This window comes from Lonchura striata, chromosome 3 (assembly GCF_046129695.1).
Source record: "Lonchura striata isolate bLonStr1 chromosome 3, bLonStr1.mat, whole genome shotgun sequence".
NCBI lineage: Eukaryota > Metazoa > Chordata > Aves > Passeriformes > Estrildidae > Lonchura > Lonchura striata.
The window spans coordinates 49,318,456-49,331,044 of record NC_134605.1 but is presented as its reverse complement, the minus strand read 5'-3'; the positions used below and the strand labels follow the sequence as shown (position 1 = coordinate 49,331,044).

Below are 12,589 nucleotides of genomic sequence, written 5' to 3'. Positions count from 1 at the left end.
GCTTTACAATATAAACCGAACTGAAATCTATTTCTGCAGTTGTATGATAGCCCCTAACCTGGGAACAAGTTTTCCAAATTTAATTCCTGGTTCTTTTACACTGTTCCTGTATAATTCAGAGAAGATACTGTAGATCTGTTCAAACTACCACCACAAACCAGTGAAAACTGTATTTACTTCCAAAAAAGTAAGAACTCGAAACATGTCTATGCTTCAGTACCTGTAAAGGGGAATTATCACCTCTAATTTCAGCATAAATGAATTAGCATATGATTAATGGCCAGATAATAGTATTGTGCAAATCACCTAATAACACTGCCTGGAAGAGAAAAGTTGCTCCAGATGGCAGGAATAACTAGTATTTTCCCTTAAATTTACAACTACTACACTAGACAAAACTGTTCTGTACATCAACAATTAATTTTATTGCATTACCTGGAATTAAAAAACTGTAGAATTTTTCCATGAGTTTTTGAATCATCTGATTAGCTTTTTTGGGTCTTCCACCTCCATCACTGAGAAATTCTGGTTTACTTAGCCCAGCTTCAAGAAGGTAAATTCCAACCTGTGAAAAGGTTATGCAGTTAACAATTTAATTAACTCTTAAATTGATGACAAGAATATTATAATCAGAGGAGCATGAAAATAATAACAGTGGTTTGAAAATTAGCAGGTACAGACAGATATAAAGAATCTACTAAAAACACCATGTAGAGGAAACACAGCTGAAAGTTTCTGTGATTCCTTCAGGTAATACATTGCTAATGGTGAAAAAATAAAAATATACTTATAGGAAGAAACACACTGAAAACATTACAAACCACGTAGAAACTGTACATTTTCATCACATTATATATATTAAATACAGAGCAGCTGCCAGACTTCGTTGTTCAGCTGTTTTAATTTTATATTTCAAACAAACAAAAAAAGAACTCTCATAATGCAAAACAAGTATAATGAATGTATACCTTTAAAGCCTGAGCCTCCCCAGGTCTTTGATAAAGTCCAAGTATCTTTTTCTTTTGCAACCATCTCAAACCTTCCAATATTTCACCACTTAAAGTTGCTTCCACTGGAATACGTTGTTCATAAGTGCCTAGGTATTCTTTTGTTTCATTACTGTACTCTTCTTCACTTCTTTCGTGAACACAGACCTGCAGCTTACCATAAGAGTCTCCTCTCATTAACGTAAAGCTCCTGTCATAGAATTCATCAGTTAGAATTTGCTCAGAAGGCAGACGAAGAGCAAATTCTCCCAACAAAGCCTTCCAAGACCTATCTGCACGGTATGGCAAGACTATAATATTTAGCTGTACAGACATAGCAGTCAAGATGGAATAAGGGTCATAATTAACTGTCAAAAACTTAACAGATTTTGAGCCACTGCCTTCTTTCTGTACAAGATCTTCATCAGTGCTATCATCGTTTATAACAATGAAGGATGCAGAAGTGCTTGGAACTGGAATATCGTCCTCATTAGTTACTTCATCATCTAACGCCATCATCTCATTTCTCCGGTCATCGTGCATATTCCAGCAGAGCTTTTTCTTCTTCTCCTCATCCACCTTGGATGGAGGTGCATGTTTCCGACGACTGCTCATTCTGCCGTTTTCTCAGCAGTGCTTTCAGTCTCTGCAAGGTGAAATAAGTCAGTCAACAACAGGCATTACAAAATCAAATGGCCACACTAGAATTTCACTGTGTAAAATTCTGGGACCCAAATATATGCACTATGCACTCAAACTGTTCAGAAGTTTTAGCTTTAAAGGGCTTTCCTATTCCTGTGCCATCACACAAAGCTGGACATGAAGCATGGTCCCGTACTCGATCTTACATGTTTGCCAGACAGCTATAAAGATCAACAAGACTGCTTCATTTCAGAGCTGTTACTCAGAATCTTGTGGAACAGATATAAAGCAAGAAGCAGGGGAATCCTTCAAAGATGGGGGTGGAAGAAGCCAGCAAAACAAAAGTGCAGAAGTACAGGAGATCTGGGGGCGGGAGTGGGGTAAATACACATAAAATTCCTCTTTCCTTTCAAAGCCTACATCGAGCTGAAACTTAAACTTGACATAGGGCTAGTCTGAAGCTATCACTACATAAAATATGGTTTAGAGCCCAAGCTATCAAGTTCTGTCCTCCAAAGTTGCCAATGACCTTGCTGCTAGTATTGATAATTTTCCCAGGAAAGTGTGCATCCTGGGCCCTGGATATACAAACTGCTTGCAGAAGAGCCCTTAGTTAGTTATTGTACATTTCAGGGGGAGCAATCAGCAAACTAAATGTACAGCCTTACTGATATTGACTAACCGCAAAACTAAGTCAAGACAAACATCCAATTCCTTAACTGAACCTGGGCACAGAACAGATTTTGTGGATAAAATACAAGAAAATAAAGTACAACTGCTAAACGGTATATATGAAGAAGAAAATTATAGAATATTAAATCAATCTGAGAAACTAATAACTACATAGCCAAAACCACATGCTTATAATTAAATACTGAAGCAAGTAGGAACTTTTTTCTAGAAAATATTTTTTACAAGAAGCCGGAACACAGCAATAGATTTGTGACTTCATATTACACTTTGTCAGTATAGATATTTATGTCAACTCAGCTTGTGCATACAACTTTTAAAGGAATGTAGGAAGATAAGAGGAAAATATTCCAAGCTACTAAATCCACTATGCCATATCCTAATGTTAAAGGGGCTTATGCTGGAACAGAACAGACTCCCTGTTACTGAATAATCTGTAGGTCTTGGAAAAAACCCAAAAAACATAACTAACAAACACGAACTGATAATTAATGAAAGCTGAATGAAATATAGCAGAATATATAAATCTTCCGGTGTTTGAAACTCAAAGACAGAATCAATTAGGTTGGAAAAGACCACTGAGATCATGAGTCCTACCTGTGACTGAACACCACCCTCTCAACTAGACCACAGCACTCAGTGCCACATCTAATCTTGCCTTAAACATCTTCAGGGATGGTGACTCTACCACTTCCCCGCGCAGCTCATTCCAATACCTAATCACCCTTTCTGTAAAGAAATTCTTCCAAAGCTTCAATCAAAACATTCCCTGGCACAGCTTAAGGCCATTTCTTCTCATCACAGTTTTTTGGCTGGCTACAGCCTTCTTTCAAGGCGTTGTAGGGAATGATAATCTCCCAAAATTACACAACAGACTTCAGGGAAAGAAGGGCAAGTTTTTCGAAACGATGCTCATGTACACGGAGCGATGCTGATAGCACTCGAAGGAAATCCCGACGGCGAGCACACCCTGCACTTAACCCAGAGGCAGAAGGGTCCCTGCGGCATCCCGGCCTGCACGAGCTTGGGCACAGCAGCCTGAGGGACGAGCGAGAGGAACCGCTCTGTGTGAGCGGGGGCTGCCCCAGCTCCAGCGGCCACAAGACGCCCGTGCCTACGAGGCGCAGCAGCCGCACCCGGGGCAGGGGAAGCGGCCGCGCGGTGCGCAGAGGCGGCCCCGCGGCTCCACCGCCACGCCGAGCGCTCGCCGACCCCACGGCCAGGGCCGGGGCCTGCCGCACGGCGCCCCGCCGCAGGGACGCGGGCAGCCGTCGCGGTCGCGAACGAGGAAAGTGACTGGGAGCTCGGGAGGGCGAGCCAGCAGCGGAATGCGCTACCCGCGGCAGCCGGCACTGCCCCACCGCCCCGCCTGGCCGCGGTGACCCGCCGCCGCCGCGCAGCGGGCCCGCGGCATCCGCCGCCACCCGGGGCCACTCGCACAGGCCTCGGGCTGCCCGGCCCCGGCGCGGCACGGCCGCCGCGCAGCCAGGGACTAGCGAGGCGGGAGGAGCGGCCGCTCACGGCCGTAGCGAAGGACGGGGGGTAGCCCCGGGGGCGCAGGGTGAGGGGAGCGGGGCGTGGAGCCGCGGACGTACCGAAGCGGCGGCGCTGCTGCCCCGGCGGCCGCGGCTCCTCCCGGCTCGGGCGGGGCCCCCGCGGGTCCGAGGGCACGAGACCCCTGGCGCCGCCCCTGGCAGCGCCGGACGGAGCCCGCGGGCAGGGGGCGGAGGGACGGACAGGAACGGGGCAGCGCGCGCACCCGCGCTGGCCCGGGCGGCAGCCAATGGGCTCCGGGAACCGTGGCATGTGCCCCGCCCCTTCTGACGTCAGCGGAACAAAGAGACGGGACGGGCAGAGGGCGGGGCTAAAGCGACGGTGCCCTCAGTGGGGCGGGGCTGAGGGCGGGGCAAGCGCGGGGCTGTGACGTCACGCCGGCGGGCGTGGCCGCGCGGGCGGGACGCTGAGGGGCGGGGGCGGGCCCGGGGGCGGGAGCCAGGGAATGGTCGGGAAGCTCCCCTTAACCTGGCAGAGGATTTCACTGTGCCGCGCACTGGAGCAGATTGTCCGGAGAGGCTGAGCAGTCTCCCTCACTAGAGATACTGCTCGCGGTCCCGTGCCGTGCGCTCCAGGATGATCCTGCCTCAGCAGGGGGGTTGGGTCAGATGGAGCCCTGCGGCCCCTTCCATCGTGTCCCGCTCTGTGATTTTGTGCGTGAAACACTCGGCAGAAGAGAGAGGACTGTTCAACGATTAAAAGAGCGAGTTTCTGGGCTGTTAGCACTGGAAAAGGCAAAATCAGGCTAATTAATTTTTAACAGCAAATATCACTTCAGTAAAAACTACGGAAGGAAGCTGGTGAAGGGGCTGAAGGGTCTTAAGCACAAGTCCTAGGAGGAGATGCTGGGAGAGCTGTGAGAGTTTAGCCTGGAGAAAAGGAGGCTCAAAGGGGGATCTTACCACCTCTACAGCTCCCTGGAAGGAGCCTGTAGCCAGGCGGAGGTCAGCCTCCTCTGTCAGACAGCCAGGGACAGGATGAGAGGACATGGACTCAAGCTGTGCCAGGGGAGGTCCAGGTTGAACATTAGGAGCAGTTTCTTCTCAGAAAGGATGATCAAACATTGAAATGGACTGCTGACAAGAAGGTGGTGGAGTCACTGTTCCTGGAGGCGTTCAAGAAAAGATGGACATGACACTTAGCACTGTGGTATAGCTGAGAAGGTATGCGGTCCAAGGTTGTGCTCTATGATCTCAGAGGTGTTTTCCAACCTAAATGATCCTATGATTCTGTGAAATGCACAGATTGACAATTGGAGACAGGAGTAAATACACAAATAGACACAAATAGTAAATACACCCTTTACTGCAGGAAGGTGGGGTTCTCTTTTATAACAATTCTTTCAACTATTTTTTAGTATTAGTTTTTACAGATTAATTCCTTACTTACCTTGTTGATTTTCTGCCATTTTCAGCCTGTCTCCAAGGGTGGGTTCAGAAGAGTTGCTTAAAACCATGCTGTGCAGTAGTTTTGGAGTGCTTGCCCTTACACCAACCTTATGTGGTTTGGCTGTTTTAATTCACAATGTTTAATTTCACATTCCTAGATTAAAATTAGTTTAAAAAGCATCACTTGGTCGGTCCTATGTTATAACAGGAAATTGCTGCAGAACAGAGATGAAAGGGTAGACACAATCACATAGAATCATTAAGGTTGAAGAAGACCTTTGAGATCAAGTCCAGCCTCTGACTGATCACCTTGTCAACTAGATCATGGCACTAAGTGCCGCATCCAGTCTGTCCTTGTTTAAGTGACTCCACCATCTTCTTGTCAGCAGTCCATTTCAATGTTTGGTCATCCTTTCTGTGAAGAAATTACTCCTAATGTCCAACCTGGACCTCACTTGGCACAGCTTAAGGCCATGTCCTCTCATCCTGTCCCTGGCTGCCTGACAGAGGAGGCTGATCTCCACCTGACCAAAATCTTTTTTCAGGGAGTTGTAGAGAGTGGTAGGATCCTCCCTGAGCCTCCTTTTTTTTCAGTCTAAACACCCCCAGCTCCCCCAGCTGCTCCTCATAAGACTTGTGCTCCAGACCCTTCCCCAGCTCCGTTGCCCTTCTCTGGACACCCTCCAGCACCTCAATGTCCTTTTTGAAGTGAGAGGCCCAAAACTGAACACAGAATTTAAGGTGTGACCTCACAAGTACAGGGAGAGAATCACTTCCCCATTCCTGCTGGTCACACTATTGCTGATACAGGCCAGGATGCCTATTGATTCAGTCTGTGGCACAGTGAGCAGCTGAAGTGTTGCACTTCGCTGGGAATTCCTGAAGGTACCCTGTTTCACTCCTACTACTGGTATGCATCCCTATACATATGCATAGGTAGGGTAGGCAGCTACTTTTAAAGGCGTGACATCCAGGTTTGTGTTGTAAGATGTGAATATCAAATTTTCTCATTCTGAACTGTGTCTTGACAGTAGGAGTGAGGGCAGCTGGAGGACAATTTCCATCACATTTATTGAAGTGAGGGGGGCATGCTGTGAGTCTGTGACAACAGAGTCCCCCCACATGGGACCTCAAAGGTGTGACTCCTTTGTGAGTGTCCTGCACCTGCTGTTGATGACCTGATGCTGTGAGACAGTCCCACAAGTGACTGTTGCTCACTCTTCTCCACTTGGTAAAGTTGGACTCCACCAGCTAAGGGAAACAGGAAAGAAAACACTTCCAGAACACTTGTAAAAATAATGGACAGCAATTCATGCCTCAGATCTGTTCACAGACTTATTTACAGGGCTGTTCACAGGGCCATAAACCTCTTAATGAATCTTGCTTGCCCTTTAGTTAGTTCTTCTATTTTTATATTGTCCATGTCTTCTATTAACAATTTCTCTCCTGGATTGGGACTTCTGCTTTCTTTGGTAGTGAGGATGATCTTTAAAGATTTAGAATATAAAGCATTTGTGAAACTGAATTTTATTTTCTAATCTATATGTCATGAAAACAAGTAAGCAAGAGAGTAACATTTCTGCTTTCAGAAGAGGGGGGAAAACACAATGGCCCCAAGAGGGTGCCTGCTCTACATGACAATATCTGTCTGAGCCTCTCTTTTTCTCACCCTCATTTGATAAGAAGGTCTTTCCTAGTTCTCAGGCTAAATAACCTTGGCATGGTCCTCCTGCCAAGGGAAGGAGGAGATAACTCCAAACAAGATTGCAGTCATGCTCTGGCCTTTCTCAGGTAGCCATTGTCTTGGCACTGCTCGAGCCCCTGCTGGATTAAAGCTGAGAAGTCACTTCCCAGCTCTCCCTGCCCACTTATTGGGTAAAGACTCAGTACCCCTTGGGGCTTTTCAACACAAGAAGGAGAAGAAAGTGACTCAGGTTCAAAAATACCCTTGGGTAGAGGTGCAGTGAAACAACACTTTAACAAGTAATGATTTTATTTGAAGAAAAAAATTCACATTTGTGAATGATGGCACACAGTTAGCAAAACACTATGTTGATAAACCTTGCCATGTCATATGAGAAAGAGGAGGGTGGGAGAAAAGTAGAGAGAGAAAAGAAAACAAGAGGGGGAAAGAGAAGAGAGCATCTGTCCTGCATCCAGCATAGAGCAAGCTAATGGAGTACCAGAGCACTAGTTCTGAAGTTTTTGAGTATACTCCAACACAGTCAGAGGCACAAAGAGCTGCCCTGCTTTGGGGAAGAAAGAGGAGCAGGCCTGTTGATTTGTCTGTGAGGTGGTTATATTCTCAGCCTCTGTCATGAAGGATTTCAAATGCTCATTTTTACTTTTGGAAGAAATGGAGGTGAGACCATGCTGCCATCATAAATGGGAGCAGGGCAGCCAATTTATATGTAAAAGTAGCAGTTTATACGTAGAGGAACAAAGAGGATTACAAAGACTGTGGGTCTAGTGAAAGGGCAGAGCAGAGCCATGACACCTTAGCAGCACTCCCTCTTCCATCTGACTGCAAGGATAAGGATGATCTCTCCCTCAGCACAGCATTCACACATCTCATGGAAATCTCTTAGCTACATTTCTTGTGGCATATCTCATGGAACACTTTACTGTTATCTTGCCTGTTGTGGCTCCACAGGAGTGTTTGAGGCATTTCTTAGGAGGATACAAAGGGGCCTCCACCTGCTGTGTCCATCTTTTGTCTGAACGAGTTTTGCTTTCCTGTCTAGCCACTTGCAAACCGATCTTTTGAAATAAAGGTTGAGAGCAGGTGGAAAAATCCCTGTTTTTATTCAGCAGCTAATGACTAAGGATCCTAGGGGTTAGCACCCAGTAATTTTTCTCCTGTTCTAGAGAACTTCAGTGCATGAAGGAAGATAATTTCCATTTAACCTAACAAAATGAAACAGAGCAGTATAAAGAGAAGAGAATATGACATAAAATAAGACCATGTGATTTTTTTACCACACTTGAGAACATAGCCTCCCTTGCCTGTGAATAAAAATTCCCCTATGCTTTCAGTAGCAACTCTTAAAGCCCAGAAAGATTAAGCAAATAAAATCAGGAGATGTGCTACTTTGCAAAGGGTTTCCTTTTTGAGGGAGGCTGGAGAAAACAGCATGTTAGTTGTTGTGGTATTTTAAAGTCCTTTATTATTTGCAAAGGCAAACAGAAATCTTCTAAAGAAAATCAAAATTGTATGCCTCCAAATTGTTTCTGGTAGGAAATATGAATATTTGTAGCAAGTGAATGAAACTGAGGGTAGATAGACTCTATTCCCTGCACTACAATGACTGTATGTTATACTGTGCCTCAGCAAACCCGTGTGTTACTTGGGTGGTTAACTAGCGGGAGAAATATATTCAGCTCCTTTGATACCATGTGACAGAAATGGCAAGATGGACCCCAGTGGAGGCTTAATATTGTTCCAGTCTATTCCAGATTAATAAAGTCATGAGCAGTATTCTGTGGCCTGGTGGGAAATTATTTTTGTAGCTTAAGCTCTAACCAACTTCCAGAGTGTTTGGTGTATATGTAATAGAAAATAGTATAACTATCATAGTGGGACTTTCAAAGTGTTATCATATAATCGCTACCATCCACAGTTCAAAATGCTGATTTGGACAAAAGAGTGGAGGATTTAAATATTTTTTGGAGAGCTACAAAGAGCAGAATGTTACTGTGTGCAAAAAACCATCATGCAAGCCAGTAAGATAAAAACCCAGCATGTGAGAAACACCATGGAGCTGTGATGGCAAGCCTCCCCATTTTCACTTCTTCAGGGCTTCCACTCTTTACTGTTTCCTTAGAACAGAGAAGTTCAACATATCTCTTGTGTCCTTCTGCCTCTTAGTATAGCATCTCCTGGGGGAATCTACCTGCACCCCACAGAATAGCACACTGCAGGCCATCTGTCTCAGCTCACGTGTGCGCACAATTCTTGTACACCCTTGTCCATCTGCCACTCAGCTGAGCTACGTGCTGGTTTTGTGAAAACCAGGTGATACACCTGACCTCACGACTGACAGCAGCAGCTGATCTGTCACTGGTGGGAGTTAAGCCCATCTCCCTTTTTCCAAGAGGAAAGGACAGTTGAAAAGACTATCTAAATATAGAGCAGAAAAAAAAATAACCATGTCATTGCATCTAGGACATCATCTAGAGTTACTGTGTAGGATTTAGAATCCAGTTCTTGGAGTTATTTAAATATATACCTAAATAAGGTATTTTTGTTGCTTTAATATTCCTTTTATAATTTTCTTTTTTTTTAATGTAACAAAAATGAACAAAGGAAAAGTCTGAAGTTCCTAAGAAAACTGTCTAATAAAACTGAAATTAAATAAATAAAATGTTTACAATAACATCAGTAAAAACATTTGGAAATTTAGGCTCAAAATATAGATGGTTGTAATATAATACAGGGCACTGTGGTTTGAAAGAGATCTGAAGGATGATCACAACAAAGAGATATTTCAGACATTATCTATTAGAGATGTATTTCTTGGCAGTGAAAAATGCTGATTTTCACACTCTGGCAAGAGAAAATTTGAATTAATAACTTGCTCTAATATAAAAACACTCAAACCAAAGCTGCTTGCAAAATTCTTACCTATGTTTTATACTATAAAAAAAAGGCAAATAAAATTGATTTTGAAACAAAAATGAAATTATTTAGTCTAGAAGTCTTCTGGAACTATTTTATTTTGGCCTCTTTCCTCATAAAGAATTGATAAGCAGTCTTGGTAGTTTCTGTCAAAGAAAATATGAACTTTATCAGGGTTATTATTTCTTTGATTTATCAACTTAAAAGTATAGAAAGATCTGCAGTTCTCAAACCAGAAATCAATGTATTTATTTAACACCAATGGAAATCAATGGAAATCCAGAGATACCACCACAGATGTTTTCTTTGAGTTTAACAAGGTTTGATGTTAAAACAAGTACATAAAGATTGACGTAACTTCCTTGTGGAGGGTTAATAATCCTTCTCTTCAGAGGAGTATTATATTAAATTCTCTGTCCAAAATTCACCTTTGAACCCGCTTGGGTGACTAGCTGAGTCAGAAAAAGCAGTAGGTTTCAGAGGGGGCAGGCTGTGCAGCACGCCGCATTTGCTCTGGCTCTGGGCTGCAGGAGCAGGCAGTGTTGACTCATGGACTGCACAGGGCATGGAAGAGCCGAGGAGATGCCCCAAAGCTGTCAGCAAACTGCCCAGTGCTTCAGGGGAGCTACACCTTACCTGGGTGTTTTAGTGCCAGGCAGCATTTGTGATGGGAGACAGAGGGGTATTTCTCTCTGCAGTATTCCAGGGAGGTGGATATGATGCGACACTGAGCCACAGGGGAATTACAGAGAGGTAGATCTCAGCTGGACAGCAGAACTGGCTGCTTTCTGCTGCTACTGGCACCTGGTCCCTTTTAACCATTCCCTGAAAGATGCAGTAAATCTGGAACAGGAGAGGCCCGACTGTGGGGGTACTAAGTTGATGCTGCTCTTCAGGGAGAAATGTTAAGACAGCAGAAGCCTTTAGACACCTTGTCATGTGGGTTCCTGGAGCAAGTCTGTAGTAGAAAGGTACCAGAAATCATCCCTGAGCAGAGATTTTACTTAATTCACTAATGAGAAATGTTTAATTTTGATGTTTTTTCTCAATATAAATGTCATTGTGTTTCTAAATATGTGTACACCGAGATTTATTAATCAAACTATATTATTGCCTGTCTTTGGCCTAAAATTTAGAAATGCAAAATTTAGCAGTGAGCAATACGAAGTTAGTCTGGGACTCCAAATGTGTATTTTAGTTTGTTTTCCTACATAGTACCACAAGAAACTCAACCTCATGGAGGCTGATGGAATTGCCCATATAAATTACCAGCTCTGGTTTGTAGTTTATCACCAGCACAAGTGGTGCAAGCAATTTAAGTATTTTGGTATTTCTATACATATTTGCCACTTCAAATTGCAGAAACTTGTAATCAAATTTTAATATTTTTCTTTAGTCTCCAGCAACTGTAGATATTTTCTTGTTATTACTCTCTACTTTGACTTTCCCTATCCAGTGAAACCCAGATGTATGGATTTTGTTCTAGCTGTAAAACAACAGAAATAATTCTGTGTCTACTGTGCTCTCACTAGGGTAGATGCATGCACCTGTTATGTATCTCTACAGATCCAAAGTTTGTACACAAATATCAATAACAAACCATGCTTCAGTCCAATCACCTTCCTACTTTCAGTGCTCTGAGGGATTTTCTATTTGATTGGTTTTGTTCCAAAGCATTGTCCTACATGGTGCCCCATCTGTGTACCATAGGACTGTTCATGCCTCCTAGCTGGGCTTGATAGCATCCACATTCCCTGACTGGGGAAATGAGTCAGCAGAAATTACTGTGCATCACTGAGCACAGTCTCATGGAAAAAAAAACACCTTTGTCTTACAATGAAACAGTGAAATATTGCATCTCATGACCCTGCTTGAGTAAAAATAAACCTTTTTAATTGAGGAGGTAATTGGAAGCTATTGAGAGATGAGAGAACAGGCTTTTATTTGAAAAATGATTGTGAGAGAAAGTAATGAGGTCAGAACAAAATAAATATTTTCCCTTTTCCCCAAAAAAAGTATTACTTTTCATTAACTATGGTTTGTTTCTCTAGGCAATAGGAACATAATACAAAAATTTCACAGAAATATTCTCCTAGGATGCTTATGGACCTGCAGATGTTTTCTAGCTGATGAAATCCTGGGTCTGGAGCACAGATGGAAAGTGATAAATGATTAAGATGTTATAAGATATAAATAACAATACTACAATGTTGTGTGTAGAGATATCAGCAAAACAAAGAATCCTCATCTGCTGGCTTGGTAAGCATCTTGTTTATGGCTGATCAGTTTTGCAACAGTTCTGGCTCCTGCCCAAAACACAAGTTGGTGTGTTGCTGCCAGCCCAGAGTGACCATTCCTGGTCATCCCTGCTGGGCTGGGGAGATGGGATGAGTCCTGGCTGCCAGGCTCTGCCCTGACAGACACCTGCTGAAGTCTCCAACTATCACCAACCCCCTGTGAGCCCTGATCCACACAGAGAGAAATGAGGGTGCCGAGGCCAAGGGTGGTTTTTCATTTCACTCATACTTGGAAACCACATTTGTCAGGAAGCCTTCCAGAAAAGATTAACCTAGTGGGAAATACCCTCATTATCCAGTTTTAACCCAAGTGATTAGAAGTATGGCAGTGCTGTGTGCTGCTGCTGACAGGATCCTAGAAAGGAGAAGAGTCAGGTGAGCTCCCTGCACTTGCTGCTACCCTAGGGTTGGTCC

At 43.9% G+C, this 12,589-nt stretch overlaps 1 protein-coding gene across 1 annotated transcript in view; it reads right to left on the bottom strand.

Annotated features, from left to right (window-relative positions):
• Window positions 1-4,099, bottom strand: part of SHPRH (SNF2 histone linker PHD RING helicase) — a 49,098-nt gene extending 44,999 nt beyond the window's left edge. The window contains exons 1-3 of the mRNA XM_021527009.3: window positions 3,914-4,099; window positions 969-1,632; window positions 436-565 (exon numbers count right to left, since the gene is read on the bottom strand). Coding sequence (XP_021382684.2) covers window positions 436-565; window positions 969-1,601 — 763 coding nt within the window. The 5' untranslated portion in view covers window positions 1,602-1,632; window positions 3,914-4,099. The remainder of the gene's footprint in view (window positions 1-435; window positions 566-968; window positions 1,633-3,913) is intronic.
• Window positions 4,100-12,589: the final 8,490 nt, after the last annotated feature.